General features: G+C 42.9%; 1 protein-coding gene across 2 annotated transcripts in view; it reads right to left on the reverse strand.

Moving 5' to 3' along the window:
- PHF2 (PHD finger protein 2) overlaps positions 1 to 22,661 on the reverse strand; it is a 732,343-nt gene that overhangs the window by 47,216 nt on the left and 662,466 nt on the right. The window contains exons 19-22 of one of the 2 annotated variants that reach the window (XM_069643583.1): positions 14,771 to 14,866; positions 11,893 to 12,002; positions 5,952 to 6,216; positions 5,701 to 5,851 (exon numbers count right to left, since the gene is read on the reverse strand). In XM_069643583.1, the coding sequence (XP_069499684.1) occupies positions 5,733 to 5,851; positions 5,952 to 6,216; positions 11,893 to 12,002; positions 14,771 to 14,866 (590 nt within the window). In that variant the 3' untranslated portion in view covers positions 5,701 to 5,732. The remainder of the gene's footprint in view (positions 1 to 5,700; positions 5,852 to 5,951; positions 6,217 to 11,892; positions 12,003 to 14,770; positions 14,867 to 22,661) is intronic. The other variant, XM_069643584.1, reaches the window with a different exon arrangement.

Genomic DNA, 22,661 nt, shown 5'->3' on the forward strand with positions numbered 1-22,661 from the left:
TTTCTGTGTCATTGAGCAGCATACGAACAGAAAACCAGCGCATAGCACAGGCCCTGCCCCGGGGTAATATGTTGACAACGCTACAGTTGAAGACACTGGAATTTCTTTGCTGAAGTTGCAGGTGGTGGTTGTTTTCCTGCCTTGCCGTGTTTTTCTTTCCTCTTCCAGGCACATGTGCTGTAGTTGTGGTTTCGTTGGGTAAAGGAAATAGTCAGCTGTTATTTTGTTTACCAAGATTACTTTCTAAATTGCAACCGGTCCCACAACTGAATCCGACAATATGCAAATAGGGTGCAACCACATGCCCAATGCTCCTGGGTATAGAGGAAAGAAATGCAATTATCGCCCAAAAAATGTAATGTTTCGCTTACCATTGGCAACACAACAAAAATGCATTTGGTAAAGTAGAAAGAAACGGACGCATTATTACTTCTGGCACGAAAAGCGCATATTCTTATGAGTCTTGCAGCTGCTTTAAAAGCTGTTTGCACTTCAAGACATTTTTGGAGCAGTGAGTCCAGCTATCTTCCCCTCCCAAGAGAGGCGTGGGTTATTTAGCCAACTGAAGCAATGCTAACATTTTCATTAAGCCAACACCTTCCGGCATGTTTTCCTAGGTTTCTGAAAAAACAAAATGTTCGTAAAAACAGAGACGCTCTAGTTCACAATTTGTTGCGATGCCAGAACTGCCGTATGCATGCCCCCCTCGCACCCTCCTCGCACCCCTCCACATGGCACCTATTTTCTTTTTAAAGGGACGCCTCACAGGTTGGGGGCTGGAGGGCACAGTGTCAACAGGACACCATTTTTCAGACTAACTTAAATAATTACCGGTATCGGGTGCTGAGGTTCAGTTTCTTCAGTCCAAGAGAACCAGCAGAATAATTATACATGCCAACTTCCTGCATTCCATTTGTGCGATTGCAGTCCAGACCGTGCTTGTATGTGCATTCTGGGGCTTGTCATGATGCATTTCCACATCATATCTGCAGGACTACATGTCCCAGAATGCAAACTAAAAAAACAGGACCGGACTAACATCTCTTGGATGGAATGGGGCATGTTGGCATGCATGTATCATTTACAAAATGATAGTTGATTAATTGCAAGAGTAGGGCGGAGAAATTGGTGTCCCTGCTACATGGGAGTCATCTTGTCACCCTACTACAAATGCAGTCACTAAAGACGCTGTCTGAAAGAACGATAAGAGGAATGACAACGGATACAAATTGTGAGAATTAAGAGAAGAAAATATCCCTCACATGAAAATATACTCAAAGAGATGGCCGCAGTCACAACCATACTGCAGGCTTTTTGTTTCCGATACAAATTGAGGTTTCCAAGCACAGGCATAGCAACCTGTTTAAACAAAGACATTTTTGAAAATAGAACTAGCTAAAAAGAAAAAAAGAAAAAAAAGAAAGAAAAGAATGATCGGTATTGAGGACTCATAGGAAGTCTCGCTACAGGAACTAGCTACCCAATTGCCATCCCCAAGGGGGGAGCCAGAGAAAAAGGGTGCATGTCTGTTATGGGCGGTGAAGAAATTATACACGACCCAGAGAGCAAAAATTGACAGAGCTATAAATTGACCTAGTCTATTTGGACATTAGGTTTCTGTCTAAGGATTGATTCCACCACATCTATCTACATCCCCGGAGTTGATACACAGGGATTTGGTATGGCTTACTCCAGTCCATGAGAGGGGCAAGAAACTTTGATTTTGCCTTACGTCCTGAGGAAGGTCCTAAGAAGAAAAGGACACCATTTCTTGTCCAAAAGTGACCGAAACACATGTTGACGACCACACAAATTGTTTGAAAATTATAAAACAAACTGCATCTGACACTAGTAATAAGGACAGGGTCGGAGAAAACAGAATTGTAATTTGTGAATATTGGTGTAGGATTAAAATGTCGCTACACTATGTATAGTTGGCCGTTATGGTTTTATGTATGGAAGTATGAATAAGGGATGGAGAGTTTAGTTGCCTGAGTTGTAAGAAATGTGTGTCTTTTTTCCTGTATAAATGTAAATGTTGTTTTAAGGAAACATACAGATAGATGGTTATTTATTTAAGACTCATTTAATAAAATGTGTATTGATTTAGACAGCGAGTTGTGTCATCCCGATCCACTGGTCCAGCCCTCCCTTTATGTTTGCACAGTCACAACCAGGCAGTATGTTAGGAACCTACCTACAGTCACACATAGGCAGGCCCAACTGGTGTTTGAACACGGACATATACAGGCATATGCAGCAGCTGAAAAGCCAGACACATTTTTCCTGCATTCACTTTTGCAATACAAAGACTCAAACAAGGTGCTGGTGCTAGTGGCTCATTACAAGTTTGGTGGTATTACCCCAAGCAACATGGCCACAAAGGGTCCAGTAACAATGGTGCCGGTATGCCTACCGGAACCGTTGTTACCGGACCGGCATACTACGAGTCTGTGGGCAGGTGCCGTCGCGCTTGCCAGTGTCTGACCCGACAGGCGAAATGGCACTCGCCCACAGAGTTCCACGGAAGCTCTGGCACCATTATTGACGGTGCCGGTGCTTCCGTGGTCCCCATCCCCATTGAGTCCTATGCGACTCAAATGGGAATGGGGGATTGCGTTTTCCGGCGCCTGACTTTCCGGACCGCCGGGGCTGTAATTCCCCAGTGATTTGGACAAGTCAGGCGCTGGAAAAAGGCCCAAGTCTGGCAGCAACCTGCCGGTTTTCCCTGCACGGTTACGGCCGGACTTGTAATGTGGCCCAATCTATTACCATTACGGCATGCAGTAACAGGAAGGATCTGCATGATTTGGAGTCATGCAGACGCAGTAGTTACTCCCCATTTTGTAGTATACCACATTACATGAGGTATCACTGCATTGGTAATACCACATACAACTGTGTGTGGATAGAATAACCTCCACACAAGCGCAGGCACATGATCAGAGTTTCGGTAAAGTGAAGAGCAGCAAGACGGGCAGCACTACCGCAAGACTTCTCATGAAGGCCCAGAATTTCCAACTACCTCACAGGTGTCTCTGGCACCTTTGTTCAGTACTTGCTTTTAGCCAACCATGTCCCAGTACTTGGACATCAAGGTTAATACTTGCAATGGAAAAAGAAAAGCTTTAAATCCCAGCAAGCAAAGTTCCAACTACTTCCCGCCAGTACCAAAAAGTAAAAGAAATAACACTTTACTGATGTGAAGGACAAACGTAGAGGAGCTCAGCTGCCCGACTCCCTGTCAAGCCCCTCCCTCATTCACTGATTAGGGCATCCGAGCGCTTCATTTCTCATTATGGCGTGGGAGAGCAGAGCGGCGAGCAGACGGGCAGTGACTTTAAAACTTGTTGGTACACAAGGTAAGCAGTAGAGGCCACTTATTTACATACCTGCACTCCTAGACTGCCGGCATCCCTCTTCATCTCCCCTAGGCTCCCCTCCCTGCATCATCCAAGAAACACTGGCACTGATCTGCCCGATCCTAGAACATTTCCATCCACTTTTCTCTTACCCAGAGCCCCTTCCCCACAGCACCATCCAAAAAACGCTAAGAAAGATTCCTCCCGGCCGTACCACGTCATCCTCTTATCTCCACCCTAGCCCAACTTCCCCCATGCCACCATCAAAACAAACCTCTGGCACTGGCCCACATGTTACAGAGTCATTTTCCTGGCTTGGCTCACAATTGGTCCTTACGAGCCAGACCACACCCCCGGACTCAGCCCTGCCCATGAATTCCCGCACATCCTGAGGTCCACCTTCTAATCTTCCCTTATCGACTGCCTGACCAGGGTCCAAACAGAAACGGTATCCAGGGACAGCAGACTACGCGGGGACATGAGTGTTGATGATATGACCAAAAATGCTTAAGAAATCTTTTACTTACTGCCTTATCCAATGCAACAGCAAGCAGAGCCATCGCGCCAATCACTTCACTGTTACTAAGGTGCACCATTTTTCACTTCCTTTTGATTTCAGAGTCACAAAACAGGGAGGTCTAGTTTGACTCAATGCACTCATATCCGCTTAGGGCGATAGAGGACCTAGTGCTCCAGGTCCTAGTGGGAGTGGGCACAGTGATTCACAACAATGGAGTGGGAGGTGCTTTAATTCCAGAACCCAGCGAAAAAAGAATCCAGTTCTGTGCACCACTGTAGCATAAATAACTCATTACCGGAATATTCAGACATGCTGTATCTTGACATGCTCTGACACAAACCTGCGCCTAAGAAGAGGAACTATAGGACTTCAGGATTGACGGCAAGACCTTCAAGTGTTTGCTGATCCAGTGCTTCAGATTTTCACTCTGCCCCAAAATGTTGGGTTCATTCCTTCTGTATTAATGCCATGACACACCAAGGGCAGCCAAGTTCCTTTAAGAGTTCCAATCATTCCCTCAAAAGGCGCACATGAAAAGACAGGACTTTTAGAGCATCAGGAGACCCTAGTGTTGACTTGTGTCTATTTGCTTGAAAGGCACAGGCAGGATTACATAAGCTGCAATGGGTGATGTACACTAAGACTGTTTGGATAGATCCCTGGCTTGTTCACCAGTGGTGCTAAACTGTTCGGTGACTATTGCACATCCAAGTGGTCCATTTTGCAGAACGGACTCGGGCGGCAGATTGAATCAGCTGCACTTTTGGTGAAAAGAATGTTGTGCTAAATAACATTTCTGTATTATTTTGATCGAGTGGTGTTTAATTGTACAGACAAATATTGAACACGGTGGAGGTAAGTTGCACAGCTCCGCGTTATGCGAGCTTTGTTTTCCAAATGTGTAGTCAACGTGAGATCACATTGACCACAAAATAAAAAAAGAAAAGGATGAACCTGGCAGGTGTGCTACGACATCTGATCCTATTTACTTAAAAAAAGAAAAGGATGAACCTGGCAGGTGTGCTACGACATCTGATCCTATTTACTATCATCATGTGCAGAATTGCCCTGTGCAATTTCCCACCACTGGAGCAAAATAACACAGAATCTTAATGTAGCCATCTTAATTTGCAGCAACCAGTACAGTTTAGGTAATTAGCCCTTGGGTAAAATAAATTGCACAAGTGTCCAGCAAATACTGCATCTAGCAATTAAGCAGTTGTTCAGGGAATACAGATCAGTGTAAACGTGACATTTACACGGAATATATTTTGTAATTGTATGGCAGTAAAACAGCTGTGGCAAACAGCCAGTCTCCAGTGAAAGAATTGACCATCACTGAGGACATGCATGTAATCCAACCTGTGCTCCACTGGTTGTGTGTGGTTTCTGCTTTTTAGAGCTTTAAATGAGTAGGTAACATGGGTACAAAGAAGCAAGGAGCGTGTGCTTGATGTAATTTGCCACAGCCATATTCAAAATTCTGCATTGCAATTTGACACCACTGAAGCAAAACATCACATAATTGCAATATAACACAACAATCCCAATTTTACCACCCAATATAGTTTATGTAATCCAGCTGTGTATTGACTTGACCAATCAGACAACAGCAAAACAAATAAAATGTAACATACATACATACAAACAAACATATACTTTGACTGCCAAAATCCCATTGCTTTCGTGGCCAGTGCTGCATGCTACCACGTTCCTTGCTCGCCTTACTCCACTCCCGCCCTCCATTTTAACCAATCCCCTCCTTGTGTTTTCCATTCCCCGGCCCTCTCCTCCTTTGTTCCCCTTCTACAAACCCACCTCTTTTCTCTGGCCTTTCCTCCTTCTTCACTCTAAAATTGCAACAGACCGGCCTGCTTCTTTTTATTCATCCAACCATCTGCAGCTCCAAATTTGTACTGTTTTGTATTATTATTTTGAAACGCGCCCTGGATAAGGGTGCTATAGAAAACTAAACAAATGAATAAATTCAAAGAGTTACAAAACACTGATTTTCAAACTGACAATTGAAAAATAATGCTTATTAATGTAGTGTATGAATTCCACTGTACCTTTTGCTGCTGCATTGTTCTGTGGAGACACTGGAGGTCTTCTCTGTTGAAGAAAAACTCCTGGTGCTAAGGGCTGAGAGCCTCGGTTTACTTGGGCCACACCAAACGTGCTCGCCCCAGCGATGTATTCATGGTCTGCTAAGGAGGTCGGGCTGAGGTCCAGCTTTGCGGGTTCAGGGGAGCTGCATTCCTGAGGGAGTTTATTTGTGTGGATGGGTGAGAGCTTCTTTTTGGTATTCTTTTTCTTTTTCGTTTTTTGCTCCTCCTGAAAAGTAAAGGGCAAATATAGATATTCTTGTTATCTAAGCCATTTGCCTCTGACTTTAGGTACATCTTTTGAGAAAAAGGCATCAATATACATGTGTAGGCATGTAAGTGGACATATGTCCCTCTTGGCAACATCTCCAATGCAGTACAGTTCTACTGCATCCCGGTTATCATGACGGCAAACCGCACACAGCCAACTTGCTATTTGGCTTCAACATAAACAATATGCTTCTTTCAATGTTATCCTTGATAAAGCGCATTCAGGGCGAAACACTTGTCTGGTGAAGGTTCTCTTTCACATCATAAATGCTCGTGCTTTTAACAGATGATTGGATGAACTTTCTTATTGATGCCTCCTTAGCGGGAAGATAACAGGAAAACATTTATGTTCTAGTTTCTCCACACACAAGGGTCTAGACAGGCATTTTCACATCTCCAGCTGTTGCTTCATACACCACTGGATTTATATTTGTGGTTCACATCTAATGTATGGGCTGCAATCCGAGAAGACTACCTGTCTGTTTCTCAAGTACCCCACAAAGCCATAGAAACAATCAAGGGAATCAACCTGTAGCCTTCCATGGACATCACATGAACCCAGCTAGTTATAAGCAACTTGCATCACATGAGCTAGTTCTGCAATGGCTCTCGCTACCTTTGTTTTTTCCCATGTTGCTTATTTTTAAGTACTGCAACATGTGCAATCATTAGTTGACTTTCTCTTCTTGTCAAATTTCTCCCATTACATTTTTAAAAAAATCCTTTACTGATATTATAAATCCTTCTACTAATACTGAAACCCTCTTCACTCTTCCTTGCCGACATGCCATAATCAGTTAAGAACAGATTTTGGGAGAATATGATATAGAACACGTTTGCAGAAAATAGGTACATCAGTGACAACATGTAAATTCAGTTTCTTACCATTCTGAGCCATTCTGTCAAATCTATGCTCTGGTTTAGTGTTTGCCTGAACAGGGGAAATGCCCCAGCAGCCGGCACAGATAAGCCCAGAGTATGTTATTAAAACACATGTGCTCCTGGATCCTGAAAGTTGAGGAGAACCATCTCCGGTTCCGGAAGCGCCTCAAAACCTTTCTCTTTGCTTCTGCTTTTTCTCCTCCTCTCCCCTGCTGACCTCCTGGCTGAAACTGAAACTGCACTGGTTACCTGGCCACCCGCTGATCTGGGGCCCAGGCCCCCTCCTCTGCCAGTCACAGACCTGCACTGCCTTCCTGGCAACCCCTGCACTTGGGGACTGTTTTCTGTATCCCTACAGTCCCACTATCAGCACTTGACACCTGATGCCTGCACTTACCCTCTACCCTTGTACTTTACTATTGTTATTTATTCTATTATCCCATGTACTGCACTGTCCCCTCTCCCTTCCCCCCGCACTTCCCCGTGCCTCTTTCTCTTGCACTTTGCGCAATATGAATGACACCTGGCCTAGTAGGATCGTTGTCTGTCTTCCCTCTGATACCCCTCCCTTGAAACACTTGTGCATAGGCGCGTTATAAATGCCTCATCATATCATATCATAAGCGGGGTCGTGGATAGCATGATGGCGTCCCCCTCAAAGGATCCTCCTTGTGGCACGTATCTTCTAAACTGGCATTTGCTATAAATACCTGCGGCAGGAGTAGGCTGCATGGCCCGTGCTGGCAGGATATTTGCCACAACGACAAACCGTGGCCAAGCTTGTGGGAGGAGGCAGCACCCCCACATGTGAGTTCCTTCAAAGAGTTGGTAGGGCCCCATTGCTCCCATCCAACACAATCTGGAGACTCACAATTTAGGACTTTCCTTGTGGCATTCGATAATGGAAGCACTCAAGGTGAATTGCCTCCATTCTTCAATAATAGAAATAGTTTATCTCAAAGAAAAATGGTTTTTGTATTTTAAAACTTCAGTTACCCTAATAATCCATATCCATTTGTTGCTAGGATTTCAAGTGCTCTTGATCAACTCAGTATGAATTATGAGTTCTTAAATTTCGGCATATATATATTAACTTAAGAAGGAATGTACATACTGGTCTTTTATGTCATTGGGGTCATTACAGTTTCTATTTTTCTCAGATATGTTTTTATTAGCACCCAAGGCTGGTGCATCAGCCAGGCCGGTTGCTCAGGTTGTATTTTAATAGTAATTATCTGTTCCGACAACACATGCATTATGTAAAGATTGCCTTCTCAAACAGGAATATTTAATGTGTTATGCATGCAAAAAAGAGTTAATTAAATTAATTTGTTGACAATGCCGGCAGGAACACTGCTCTGCATATAACTTGCCAGTCGTTCAGGCCTGCCACGGAAATGGAATAGGGGTTTCATAGCACAGGCAGGCTCATCTGTAGTATTTTCTTCTATTAAACAAGGTGGCCACGATCCCATTGCGAATCGTTATGTTACACAACATCTTTGCTCTTAGCATTTGTTAATGTGCAATCATACATGTTTCAAATGGCTGTATCGTGTGCGAATCGTCCAGTAACCCACATTAAAGACCCTTGCAGTGGTCAGACCTGTTAAGCTGGGCCTCTGACTGTTAGCTCAGTCCAACCCTTTGAATGGGGCATTCTGTGACTCACAATGTCTAGCTCTTGTCCACCATGCCATTATTAACAAAATCTTCTGTTAACCGCTTCTTATCAATGGTTTATACATGGAGCTGCTGGGAGCACTCCAAGCCATAGACAACATCCACATCCACCTGTACACTGATGGTACACAGCTATACCTCAAGATCATGTCCATCACGGGCATCCACATGCTCAAAACCGGCCTCTCGCTGCTCCAGTCTTGGATGTCCAGTGCATACTTGAACCCCAACCCTTTCTACTACTACTGCCAACACCCAACACCCAGACATACAAACATACAGAGCTGGATAGCAGCCATGAACCCCAGAGTGAATCAGACCCGGACTATCCCCCATTGAAAAACACTTTGTAAATCAGGCCCCTAGAACCTGCTTGACATGCAGTTTCCAAATTGCATATTCCTGATTCTATCACTTTTGACCCCAAGTACCCATCATGGGGGAATCCCTGAGCACCGTTGTCCCCTTGCCGCACCTCTGCAGTTTCGTACACCGTTACCTGCTCCCCTTGATTGTTACTTTGTTTTCTGCATATGTTAACATATTGCATTTTCACTAACATGTGATCCGACAATGCAATGTGTAACCATATTGTTGTTACATTTGCAGCATCCCCAACCAACAGAAACCATCAGCATAATCTTTACTCTGTTGCAGTGCTCCAGATACAATCAGATGTGGCCCTCACATCATTTGAACTGGCATAGCCAGGCTCCTATTGGTGACATAGGCTATGTTAAGCGGGGGTGGAACTAGAAACGTAAAATGTAATATAGAAAGAATGTAAAGGGGCAAAGGCGGTCCTATATTTCCCGCTATGTTGCCAGTGTGTATGAGGTGCTCCTCTGCCTCTGGTTTACTTACCTTGCTGGCTGTGCAGGATCAACAACAACGTGTTTTGCGGTGGCTACTGATTTATTACATACAAATGTTCAATCCTTGTTCCTCCTTGCCACTAGCCCTGAGTCACCTCTTCGTAGATGTTGGAAACTGGGCATCCTGACTGCTAAATCAACACTACAGCTCACACTCCGCCTCCTACCATAACTCTCTAGGGTACTGAAGTACTCCTATCCAATCTCTTATGCAATCTGTTGGGATCATCACAAACCCTTCTAAGAAGTTCTGTTGTGGAGATGGCAAAGCAGCCCAAGTCATGCTGCCCAATATGCCACTTATTGCATAAGAAAAACACCACACCAGGGGCCAGATTATCAAGGCTTCGCAATGGTGCAAAAAAGAGAAGCAAACGAATTTAGCACCAATTTTACTGCTTAAGTAATTGGGAAGGGAGCAAACAGATTTAGACCCTATTTTGAATTATCTACACATGTTTTCACAAGGGCAAACAGACGGTTTTAGTTACTATGCTTGAAGAGTAACATGAAAAGAAACGTAGCAGACAGATTTCTTGTTGTGTTATGCAGCAAAGATATTACATAAAATAGCATTTATGCTTGCCCCAGTGCACATTTTGTTTTAGATAATAAATTGTGACACAACCCGTTTGCTCCATCCTATATTATCAAAACATTTGCTCACTTTTTAGAACTCGAGCAAATTCAGTATCAGCTCAATAGAAGTAAATGATGGTGCAGTCCTAGCCTTCAATGCACCATGTGGCCAGTTTTACATACAGTAGAGAGGTCTCCATCCCACAGGCATAATGCTTCCACCTGAGAGCACAATTGATTTACAATGCAGACTTTGTGTTTATCTGTGCTGTGACCTTTTGCTTGGTGCAAATGATTATTAGCTGGATGCAGGGCCATTAGAATAGCGGTTGGCCCTTTCCTGGCCGGTGAAGATTGCTAACAACTTAAAAAGATAATGGAGTCAAACGTGTAATAAAACTAGGCACCACAGTAGCTGAGACAGTATTGCTGCCATTGCCTTTGCCAATTGACTTAAAGACTCATTAGTCACATCTCGGGAGGATAGTTCAGGGGCAACGTGCTCACCTTGGAAGCAAGGCAACATGGAGCAACACAGGTTCGATCCCTGGGTCCGTGCTTAGAAACCTCTGGGTATTAAGCGTTTTATAAGTTACCTATCATATCAAGTTCTGCAGGTGATTTGCAGTTGGTTATAACACATAACAATCATGACACTGGCATGTCACTGTCATTTATGCCAACAGCTGTACACTTTTACATCCTTCTTAAAATCAGTAGTAGCGACCCTTATTCCAGATATAGTTTAACAGTTTAGTGGAACAAGAGTAGTGCATTTCCCAGGTAGGTTATATAAGAAAAACAGGAAACTGCTTTTTTTTTAACAAATATAGAAGGGCATTTAGGGGAGGCTATCCCTCTGTGTCCAATTACCATGCAGATGTTATAGCCTGTTAGGTTGGAAGAGGTTAATTTCTTTTTAGATTAAGGTGTGTTCCATCCAATCAAATCTAGTTTACTTTTCTAGCCTTTAAGCACTGGATTAAATCTTTTAACATGTGCTATCAAAACAGATGTGCTTCATAAACCGCCATGCCCAAATGATTAGCTTAGCACACATGATTATGTGTTATGTTTATCATTGCTTGCAAATTAAAATCAATCAAATCAGCAGTGTATCGAAAAAATTGGAATACATTCATTGGGAGCAAAGCATATTTTTCGTGTATAATATTGCAGAACACATGCAGAACACATGAGACAACACAACACAATGCATTAGATTATAAAACAGCTGCTTGCAGTAAACATGTTAAAGATGAAATCGTTTTTACTTCATACATAATTCGTATTTTCATATCAAATTGCACAGAAGCAAAACATTACAAACAGTGGCTGAATATGATCTGTTCCACTATAAAACATTTCTCCCAATCCACAAGGAAGTAAACAACTCTTCCATCTATAACGTGCCAAGCTTTTACATTACGTTTTAAATGAATATTAATTGCATTATTAAAAATACTATCCTTTTCTTTAAAAAGAGGCACTTTAAATGAAGATAGCCACCAACTTTACCTGTTGACATTGACCGTGTAATTGTAATGACCAAGCAGTGACAATAAATGAATGAAAACTGTTGAAATGTAGAAACTGAGGCTGTGGAGTAGCGTTACCTGATGCGATAACTTGGCGGCAGCGGCGGCCAGTCCAGTTTCAATGGAGGCAACTCTCGTACCCTCTCGAACAGGTCTGTCTTGCCGTGGTACCGATGGGCCAACTCTCGCTGAACATGAAAGATAATAAGGGCGTACTTTCGTGTAAGTAGGTTAAACCAACTGTTACAACCCGAAGAACAGGATTACACAAAGGATTTACTAACGAGGCTCAAGAAAAAAACATTCCTTTTCCGAATGTGGATTGCCTGTCATTCCCAACCATCTGCATTTGTCATTTCCAACCATTCCATCATCTGCCTCTCTCATGCACATTGCTTATTCTCACACGACATGTTCACCTGCATATTTCGGGACTTGTCAAATTTATGTTTCCAGATAAGAGAATACGCTACTCTGTATCTCTATTATGTACTTGAAACTGTTCACACTGTAGCAGATGAGCACTTAAAAACCTCATGGCTATCTATCAAGCTTACGTGAAATGAATCTGTCATCAAATTCTCCTTTCTAAACCAGTCCTTGTGGGCTTATTCCTCATCTCCTCAAAAAGCACTAGATCCTGCCCCATCACTTCTGACGATCTGTCCAAACCTTACATGCGAAGTACCCTCTTACCCATGTGTTCATTTACTGGGGTTGTATAATATAACATTTGCATTGGGACAGTGAAAAATGTCCACAGGGCAAACATTGTCCTAAGCAGTAATGGATGCATTATGCACTGGTACACAAATATTTCACTTACATTTCAACAAAGACACATTTCTCCTAATGTTAAAAATAAAGTTAATTGCATCAAGGTATTTTGACAGGATGTCCATGATTTGGTCGAAGACAAAATGTCTGAGGGAGAAAAATAAAACGAATGTTATTTAAACGAAAATAACTCATTTTGTCTCACGCGGACATTTCCGACATCTGCTCCTCCCACCCCTTTACCTACCTTCTGGCGGCACACAGCGAAGCGTGCTGCCACCTCCACCATCCCTCTGCGACGCTGGTTTCATTCACGCACTTGGATTGGAACCGGCGCCGCAGGGTCCTTTCCTTTTTTTTCCTTTTTCTTTTTAACTGTGCTTGTCCCTCGCTTTCCTTTTTATAGCAACCCCCAAAGTCCCGGAATGTCGATCGAAGGGACCAGTGGACCCCCGCCCCCACCCCACAGCCCCTGCTCTTCTCGATCAAGATTTTGCGGATTCTTTTTTTTTTTCAATGCCGTATTCAGCATTTTCTTCCTTTTGTTTTTCTTTTAGGTATTTTTTACAGATACCATTTTTACTCCAGTATAATTTGTGCCTGCTGTCAAATGTTCATTGCCACAATGCAGAGTTCATATCATATGGACCGCAGAACACGAGCATTAGGCTATAAATGAGGACCTTGCGCTTTAAGTGTAGAGCAGTGCGCTGAAGAGTAACATTGGAATTTAGTCTGCGATACTGTTCATAAAAAAATGTATATTGATTGACTAGCTAATGGGAAGATCAACTTGTCTAGTGGTACTTTCTCCTAAAGGTGGACTGAATCTAAGGAGTCCTTCATTTAGTTATGAATGAATGGTCAGTCCATCTGCAAAAAAATAAGGAACTCATTATTTTGATATTTCAGTTCATGCTTTTTATCTGTTTCCTGCGTATTAGGATGAAAAGGAAAACTCACCCACCTGGGCCAAACAGTTAATATCCTGCCATTGGAAACTCACCTACCTGGGCCAAATGGTCAATATTGTACCATTGCACTGCTATAAATTGACAAGAGTCCTTGATTTTTCTGACCAAGCTGAACTGGAAAAATTAACATTCAATCTCGAAGTCGAAGTGTGAACATTCAAAAATATATGGAGGAGAACATCCAAAATGTTTACATCTTTCTGTTTTTATGTATGTACTGAATAATGTTTTTATTTTTGGTATTTACTGACCATGAACCCTGCTTTGAGAAGCAGCGGGACGCTGTACAAAATGGGTTAATCGGAATACAGGTAAGGGAGAACAAATTACAGCAGGGCTCTGTCACATTAGTGTTAAGCAACTGGAGTACTAATTTGGATGAGGTACAATCAGCCAGAGGATTTGATTGGGTGCATGAGAGGAAGGTCTTGAGAACCTTCCTAAATTTTACGGGTGAGTGAAATTCAAATGTTGATGGGTATGGGGGCATAGATTGAGAATGCCTGTTTCATGATCTAAAATGTTTGAAGTTTAGACTTTCCTTTTCACAGGCCCTCATCATTTCTCAGATAACCAATTCTGATTCATGATTCTGTTACAGATAACTAAACACAATCCCTTCAAAACAATTGTTTGTTTGTTTGTTTGTTTATTTATTTGGTAATGCGCTCCGAGCCCGTGGGCATCTGGGCGCAGCAGTACAAGAGGACTCGAAACTTAGTTACAAAGCCTGACACAGGCTATTACAGAAAAACAGTGGTTGGTTACAGTAGGTGATACAATGCATATAAAATATCAAGTTTAAACGCAATATCAAGTTTCATTACAATGTATAGACTCGGACCAAGGGTCATAGCCGGTGATATGGGCCCTGAAGGCCAGGATATAAGGCCCAAGGATAGAGGTGGTTATATTAGTTCTATGGGTCCATGACATCGGGCAAGGTCTATAACTCTATTATAACATGATCACGCTATTAAATTTAACATGGGTTTGCATTTGCATGGCATATGAATCTGGCTGGGAGGTTGCAGGGAATTGCTGCTGGCGGGCTGTACATTACCTCAGTAGACTTGGAAGATGGCGTGATTGAGAAACTGTGGACTATACAATTACAATGACAGGACTGCACAAAATTCCAAGGGTTGTAATACTGCATCCCAGCTCAAAGTATATTGTTTGTGAAAGAAAGTGGGAAGACTCACCTGTAGGGCTGTAGGGAGCATCATCTGAGCTTTTTCGTTTCTTGGACCGGGATTTGAACACTGGATTATCTTCATCTGATTCAAGTGAGGGGTACACTGTGAAAAATAATGTTATGTTAGCTACTGAATACTGTACATGCCAATGGAAATAACATACCACCAGGCAAATAAAAGAACATGTTAACTTTATCATGATTATTTTGTATGGCAAGTTCCGTGCTTCTTGGGGCATTAAGACTACTTCCAACTGAATCCAGAACCTCACAGAAGATTTAGTTAAATAGCAAGGATTGTAAGGATGTGCCTTAGAAGGTTTTTGCGTGCTGTCGATGGACACAGCTTCACAAGTACAGTTGTATTGTATTGTTTATTTATACAGCGCCAATGCACAGCAAAGTGTTTCAAGACACTCAAGGAGGGTGGGAACAGGGGCGGGGGGGGAACAACAGTTGCTCAGAGCCCTTGAAATTCTGAGACGATGGTAGTCTGCACAGGCTGAGTAAGTGTGTAACATACATATAACAAGTGAGATACAGCAAATATGCCCGACGGCGATTCTGCAGTTTTACCAGTGCAATTAAGGGGAGAAGACAGGGGAGAACAGAGTGACAATCTTCAGGCATGTTGCATTTGGATCGTGCAAGTGCATAGACAGTAACGGGGAGTGGGAGGTCCAAGTGCACTCAGTTGGTGGAGACTAGGGTAAGTGCAGAGAGAGCCACTCACTTGGGTTATTTCTAAGTGTCGTGAAGGTGGGTGGGTACCACCCTTAGACTATCACCGGTCGTGGGCACCCCACCAGTCCTCTCTATTACTTGCCCCAAGGCCCATAACTGCATCATTGAATCTCTGTTGTCTATCTCTTCTTCTCTCCTCCACATAATCCTTGATAATTGTAGTGATAATTATCTTGACGCTAATATATATTTTCTGGAGAAAGGCAATTGTCTCGTTCAGACAGAAACCATCTGAAGGCGCCTCTGGATAGGTGGCAGGGCTGTCGTGTAGTTTGCGGCTCCATAGACTCTCTAGTGTTCAGAAATCTTTGTTCCAAATATTCAACAGCGCATCTTTCATTTTGAAATCTTGACTTTGTTTCTGAAAAATCTACCTTTATTATTTTGGAATGGTTGGAATGGTTGGATTGGGTTACTTAATACTAAGAGGTTGGTTATGGACAGTTCTACACTAAATACTTACAACTATGGCTTTGAAATGGAATGGGCCCGTCCAAGATCTGGTCAAGGGTTTGGATTTCACTCGCCACCGGACAGGATCAGGGCACCTGGACTCTGCTCTCAGCAAGGCACGCTGGTCTGCGCAGCCTCTTGGACTGGATCTGACGGTTTCTGGGTTACAGCTCTGCTTTGCGGGTCTGGATCTGGTTCTAGCACGGGGTTCTTCGCTAGAAGCAAAACAGCTCAGCCAGGCTGTTGAATGGTTTAGTTAGGCCCAGTGGAAGTTTAGGGGTTAGAATCAGGTTGCAAAAGATTCTGAGGCCTGCTGAGTAAGAGTTCAGCTTCTTGGGTTAGGCCTCTCTGCTCCAAAGATCTAGAGTTCGGTTCTAGAGCCTGGTCTCTGGATCTATGTCTGGAGCCTGGATCTTCCTGCAGGGTGCTTCACCAAGAAATCAGTTTAGGAGTGGAAAAGTGTCTGTCTCCTGTCCTCAGTAGTCCCTATTTATGTATTTCCAAAGTGGGTGGGGAAGCTGATTATCTATGCCCAACCCTCTAAGGATCTGATAGGTCAGAGAATTTCCTGTCCCCTGATTTGAGGAAGGTGCAGTGTGTCATTCTGTGTCATCATGTGTCATGTTTATGGATTAGGGAAAAACCCTCCCCTTTGTGTCTGTACAGTATATATTATTTTTCATAAAAAACATATTTACAATATGCACAACTTGTCAATATTACCTATACACATCACAGATGAATTAAGGCATGTCTCTGTTCAAGTCCCATGTTCCTACGAGCTTTGGTTCGTAAATGACAACTCTTTTGCACTTTTGGTGGGTTTCTCAATGTTAGTTCTGCACCAATTTTTATAAATGCATGCATATCCCATCTGGGCACATTTCTGTAATTTTTCATGTTCCTAACAAACACAATGGCTACAATATGAATAAATTCCAGGGTTCAGCCTCAGAACATCGCACAGATTCCAAATTAGTCTTAAACTGTGAGCGAATTTTTCATTTGAACAATCTCTAAGTTTCATATTTCTGTCAGTACTGTACAATATTTTAGAAGTATTTTCCTTAAACATATATTTAATCCAATGTCAAATCCACATTTTCAGTCTGGCCCGCCTCCAAAGCTGGGCTGAGTCAGAGGGTCACATGGCTTTCTTCCTGCCAGAGCAGTTTGTTGTCAGTCACACCCGAATTAGCATTCCTATTCAGCTCAAGGACTCCATTGTCTGCACTGAGAGCAACAGGCCAGGGTGCCCCTCCCAGTTCCTTTTCACACCAGCCCGCCCTTCTCTTAGCCAAGGGCAGGGGGAAGTTTCCTTTGTTCAGGGAGAAGGTGTGGAATCTGTTTGAAGCACAGTGTGGGAAACTTGAACTCTTAAACCCAATGTCTGAAATTGTCTTGTCTTAAAATATAACTCACATTTTTGACAAATACATCAACCAATTTCTTACTTCAAGCCTTTTCAGAATATAATTTTGAATTGTATCCACCTCTTAGGCTTCTGATAGCAAGTCTTTCTTTGGCATAGTTTAAGTTCAATGTTCAACTTTACACAAGATAGGTTTTAAATCGCCGGCTTCTGACAGAGGTGAGTAACGGTATTACACCCATTTTTGACAGGTTTCTTCCAGCAAGCAATCCTCAAAAGAGGATTTTGTTTAGATAACATATACTTCTGTGGACATTATATTTATGTGGATGTTTTTGAAGTAGAATGATGTTCACCACCCAACAAAGAGGTTGGATCTTTTTGGGTGGGTTGTGAGCCATGATTTTTGCACATTTTTGACAATCAAGAAAACGGATTTCCACACAGCTCTGTGTTTCTTTTTGGCAATAAGCATTGCTTTTTCAAGTGATTTCAGGCTACTTTGTGGGTAGCCCAATGGTGGGTTTTGGCAGTGATCTCTTGGACTCACTAAGATAGGCAAAAGTGGATGGCGGCCTATTTTTCAGATTTCTACTGCGGAATTTTGGGTGATTTGTAGCGAGCAGCATGCTTTCTGGCGGCCATTCTGATGTTTCTGCTGCCAGCAATGCACAGTAATGTTGCAGGGCCTGGACCAGTGGGTTGAGACATCCCACAGGGGTTTCTGTCACATAGAATAATTACGGCTTCAGGATTTAGGTTCTGACTAGGCAACTGTTCGCACTCTGGCAAGGCGGTCCCTAGCACTGGACAGCTTGACTATGCTGGCTTGATGAAGAACGAACCACCACATTGTCAACGACCTTAAAATACAACCAGGACATGATGGGGACAGAAAGCAGCGATGGCCACTGGGAACAAATGGCAGAAGTCAATTCTCATGTCAGAAACCAACAAGAAGGTCCTGCGAGGCCCATCTGTGTGCTTTAGAGCTGCAGCTTCAGGGGAAGGCCTCTTGTTTCCAAAGTCAAGGGGCTGTAGAGTCCCAGGTCTGATCTCCAGATGATGATCGATGCACAAGGTAGCACAAGAGGAAGCTTGTTAGCCAACAGGATTGTTACAGGGCATTTCTGAAGGTTTGCAAAGGAGGGATCCTCAAAGGGGGTGGAAACTGGCAGTCTCAACTAGTCCAGGGTTGGAAGCACCAATGAAGTGTTTCTCCAGATCAGCAAAGGAACATTGCTTCCCCGGGGATTATTGAAGAAGACAATGCTAGTGGCCGCAATGATTATCTCCAGGTTCCCAGTGAGATGGTCACAAAAATATGAGGAATGGCTGCAGGAGTCTCCCTTTTATCCAGGATCTGAACTGGAGTTTCCACCAAGTTCACCAATTGTACGGAGCTGCCTCATTCAAACTGGCAGGGGCTGTCCAATGATGGACAGTCTCCGGCCACCACATCTGTCATGCAACAGATCCACGTTGGGCATGATGTGGACTGGCACCAGGCAGTTCTAGCCCCAACATCTGGCCAGAAACCTATATAAATGCTTTCCCAGGGAGAGGTGAGGCTTTGTCTGGGAAAGGGCTTACCATGCATTGGAAATCTGGCCCTGTGAGGGCAGAAAGAAGCCCAAAATACAAGTTGGCCAAAGGGAAGATGAAAATCGCTTAGCACAGCCATTTTAGAGTATATGATACTCTAAAAGGTATGATGCAGGAAAATGAAAAACCAAGGCAGAAAAAAATCCACTGCCAATAGCCCATCATGGACACATCATGAAAGTAACCATAAGGTTGGAAAAGAGAAAGGTAAAATGACACACAGTATCCCTACTGCACTTCATTGCAAGGTTATGTATGTAGTTTAAAACAAACAATGACATTCACAATGGAGATCAGTGGTCCCATGCACTGATAGACTTAGGGACTCATCAGTGCCCCAAATTAGAAGAACTTAGTAAGGTAATAGAAGTAAAAAGGCTTCACTTACCTCGAAAAGTCCTGGCAGGTTCAAAACAACAGAAAAAAGTGGGTGGGAAAGCAGCAAAATAAATCTTTCCTAACAGGATGCCTTTTAAAATGTCTCTACTTGAATGATATCACATATCTGCCATTACAGTTCAGTGTATGACATGCAGGCCTGGCAGATTTTATTTTTGTTATTCTCTTTGAAAGGATGTGATTATGTAGTGTCTATGTTTACATCCTGCTAATAAATGGAAAGGTGCTCACTGACCAATTTGTTGACTTCAAATCTTTCTACTCCTTCTCAATAAAGATACAAAACACATGGGACCTAATTATGAATGGGACAGTATGGATATTGCTGGCAGTAACTGACAATTGCAGCTGCTGGTAAAAGACCACTATTTATAGAATTCAAGTGGGTAATAAAAGACACTCTGGCACTGTTGGTGAAATGACTACCAGTAACTACCATTACCACCAAACCAAAACAAATTACTACACAGCAGTGGTTAAACTTTCCACGTATCTTAAAACATAAAACCTGTGACCAACTGATGTAGTGTGAAGAATGGGTCTTGGCTAGACAGTAAGTAGCAGGCTCAGATTATGACGGAGGAGCGATTTGAGCAACATAGGTTCTACAGCAACTAGTGAAATTTAAATATGCTATGACCTGCGATAAATACTTGTCCGCAGCAGTATTTACTGAACTTCTAGAAAAGCAGACAATTGTGTATATAAATAAAAAAATTTAAAAAAGAAAAATGTGTATCGCCGTTGCTGTATTGTTAGCACCGGCAGTATTTCTGGAGGTAGCTAATGTCAGCATTAACAGCATACCGCTGGTAGCATTGCATCACTGTACTGCTACCAACACTGCCACATGAAATGATAGTATAGGGTCAGTGGCATTTGTCACTTAATAGGTTTGTGAGAACTCTGGTGAAATTTAATGGACACTGGAGAAAAAGAAGTCCATTAAATCAATGTCTGAAAATACAGTGGGCCTCATTACGAGGTTGGAGGTAGCCATGGCGCTATTAGTGCCATGGCTGCCTCCAAAACCCTTCCGACTCCGGCCTGGTGAATGGAGCAATTACCGGTCCATTCCAAGGTCGGCGGGACCGGTAATTCCCCATTCACCAGAGCCATTCCCCATTCCCATTTGAGCCCCCATATGGGGCTCAAATGGGGAAGCCGCTAATAACGGCAAATTGCGGTACCGTTATTAGCTCTGGAGTCCCTTTGCGGGTCCCGTCCTCAACGCCTGGTAAAACCAGGCGTTAAGGGAGGACCCGCAAAGGGAACTCTTAGTAGGGCGGTAAGGGATTACCGGCACCGGTACCCTTACCAGTGCCCGTAATCCCTTACCGCCCACCTCGTAATGAGGCCCAGTGTGTAGGGTTGCAGCCTGTGTTATATTTTGCACAATCATTGAATATACACATGTGTGGCAATGTGGCAGGCACACTACCTTCATGTGGTTTTAAGATAAATATTTAGCTTGGGGTAGATATATGTTAGCTTTCACATGTGCAAGTCAAAGGATGGGTTTGTGGCTGGGTTCGTAAGAGGGTCTGGGCACACTTATTCAGCCCATGCATACAAGATTTGCTGCAGACTGATCGAGGGCATTTTTTTTATGTTTAACGTCTTTAGGGCACATACTAGAGTTGAAACTGTGTTTTTATTTCTTTATATAATGCTTTCACTTTTAAGCACAACACTTAAAGCTCTAGGGAGTCCTTTAACTTCAATTCGAAATTACATTTTTAAAATGCGATGCAATTATCCCCTCTCTTCTACACTACACGCTCTTAGAGCACTCTACCATCTTATGATTTTTGGAAATATTGTGTCATTCCGGCAGAGTCGGTCATCGTAATGTATGATAAAAGAAGTGTTTCTATATCAAATGGATACAACGGTCTTGTTAGCCAATGTTCTGCAATGGGTGATGCATATCCATTGGTGGGCAATGTTGTATCTCGGGAGGATAGCTCAGGGGCAACATGCTCACCTTGGAAGCAAGACGACACGGAGCAACACGGGTTCGATCCCCGGGTCCGCGCTTAGAAACCTCTGGGTATTAAGCGCGTTATAAATAACCTATCATATCATATCATGCCTGATAAACGTAATACAACTATGAGCAGCACAAATAAAAACTCCACACTTTGACGAATTCATTGGCCAGGAAGATGCAGAAAGTTGATGTCTTAGGTCCATTATACAAACATTCACAAATAAACCACATTTAGCTAATCCCAGAGAGGAGCCCATACACCCCTTGGCCTATGTCCAGGCAATGCAGAAAATACCATGCTTACTATGCGATGGGAGCAATCTGAGCACCTCAAAAGCATCCTCCATAAAGCACACTAATTGTGGTTAGAGGGTGGGCACAATAATACATGAAAAAGATGTTTTGAACAAATTGTTTGGGAAAGTGCTCCTAAGTTCCTGGCAGGGGACCTGCCTGGCGACAATGTATCATGAGGAATGTGTAGTCGTAACTTCCACCCAAAGACTGTTGTTAACTATGTTTTACAATAAGTGCCAAAAATATTTCCACGCAACTTCAAGCATTTGCTTTTGTATTTGCATACGTCTTCAAAAGCCACAACTCTTTTCAGAACTATTTTATACAAATCACAGTTCGAATCTGGTGTTCTGCCATGGGTCAGATTTTTTTAATGCAGTGTTCATGTTGCAATTCTTAAACAGATTTAATTGTGGTGTGTGTCTTTTACAGCGGTCTATAGCCAAATGTTTAACACGGTTGTATGTGCTTTCATCAAACACATTTAGCTTGACTCCCTTTAGTGCGATAAATGTTGGTCACATGATTGTTTTCCTTTTAATCTGGGGGTCTGCCCAACCCGCTCTCCCCCCTTCTCCAATGCCACCCACACCCATTTCTAACCCACAGCCGCCGCCCCATAAACATACACATATATGCATGTTGGTTGTACAACCAACCCGGAGGCAAACTACATGTAGTGGAGGTAAATGTGGTTGCATCATTGTGAACTCTTCTTATACTTTTGGGAATATGTCTTTCACCCTTTTTGAGGGCTTGACACAAAGTGGTCTGCATCTGTAACAAGAGATGACGTAAAACTTGACATGCCATGCCCTTGAAAGAAAAAAAACGAACAACTGTACCCATACAATACAGACATAATCTAAACTTAAGTCTGAAAATTGAGTCAATGAACGAAAAATCGTGTAATTGTTCACCAGCTAGCAGATGAATGCCCTGCAGTCACAGCTTATAGACATATGCTGGTAAAACACCACTTACAAATTACAAGTATTCCAATTTCAATTAATCCAGTTCCAGCATCCTCAGTCA

Source organism: Ambystoma mexicanum, chromosome 2p, assembly GCF_040938575.1.
Source record: "Ambystoma mexicanum isolate Mex_15411 chromosome 2p, UKY_AmexF1_1, whole genome shotgun sequence".
Taxonomy (NCBI): domain Eukaryota; kingdom Metazoa; phylum Chordata; class Amphibia; order Caudata; family Ambystomatidae; genus Ambystoma; species Ambystoma mexicanum.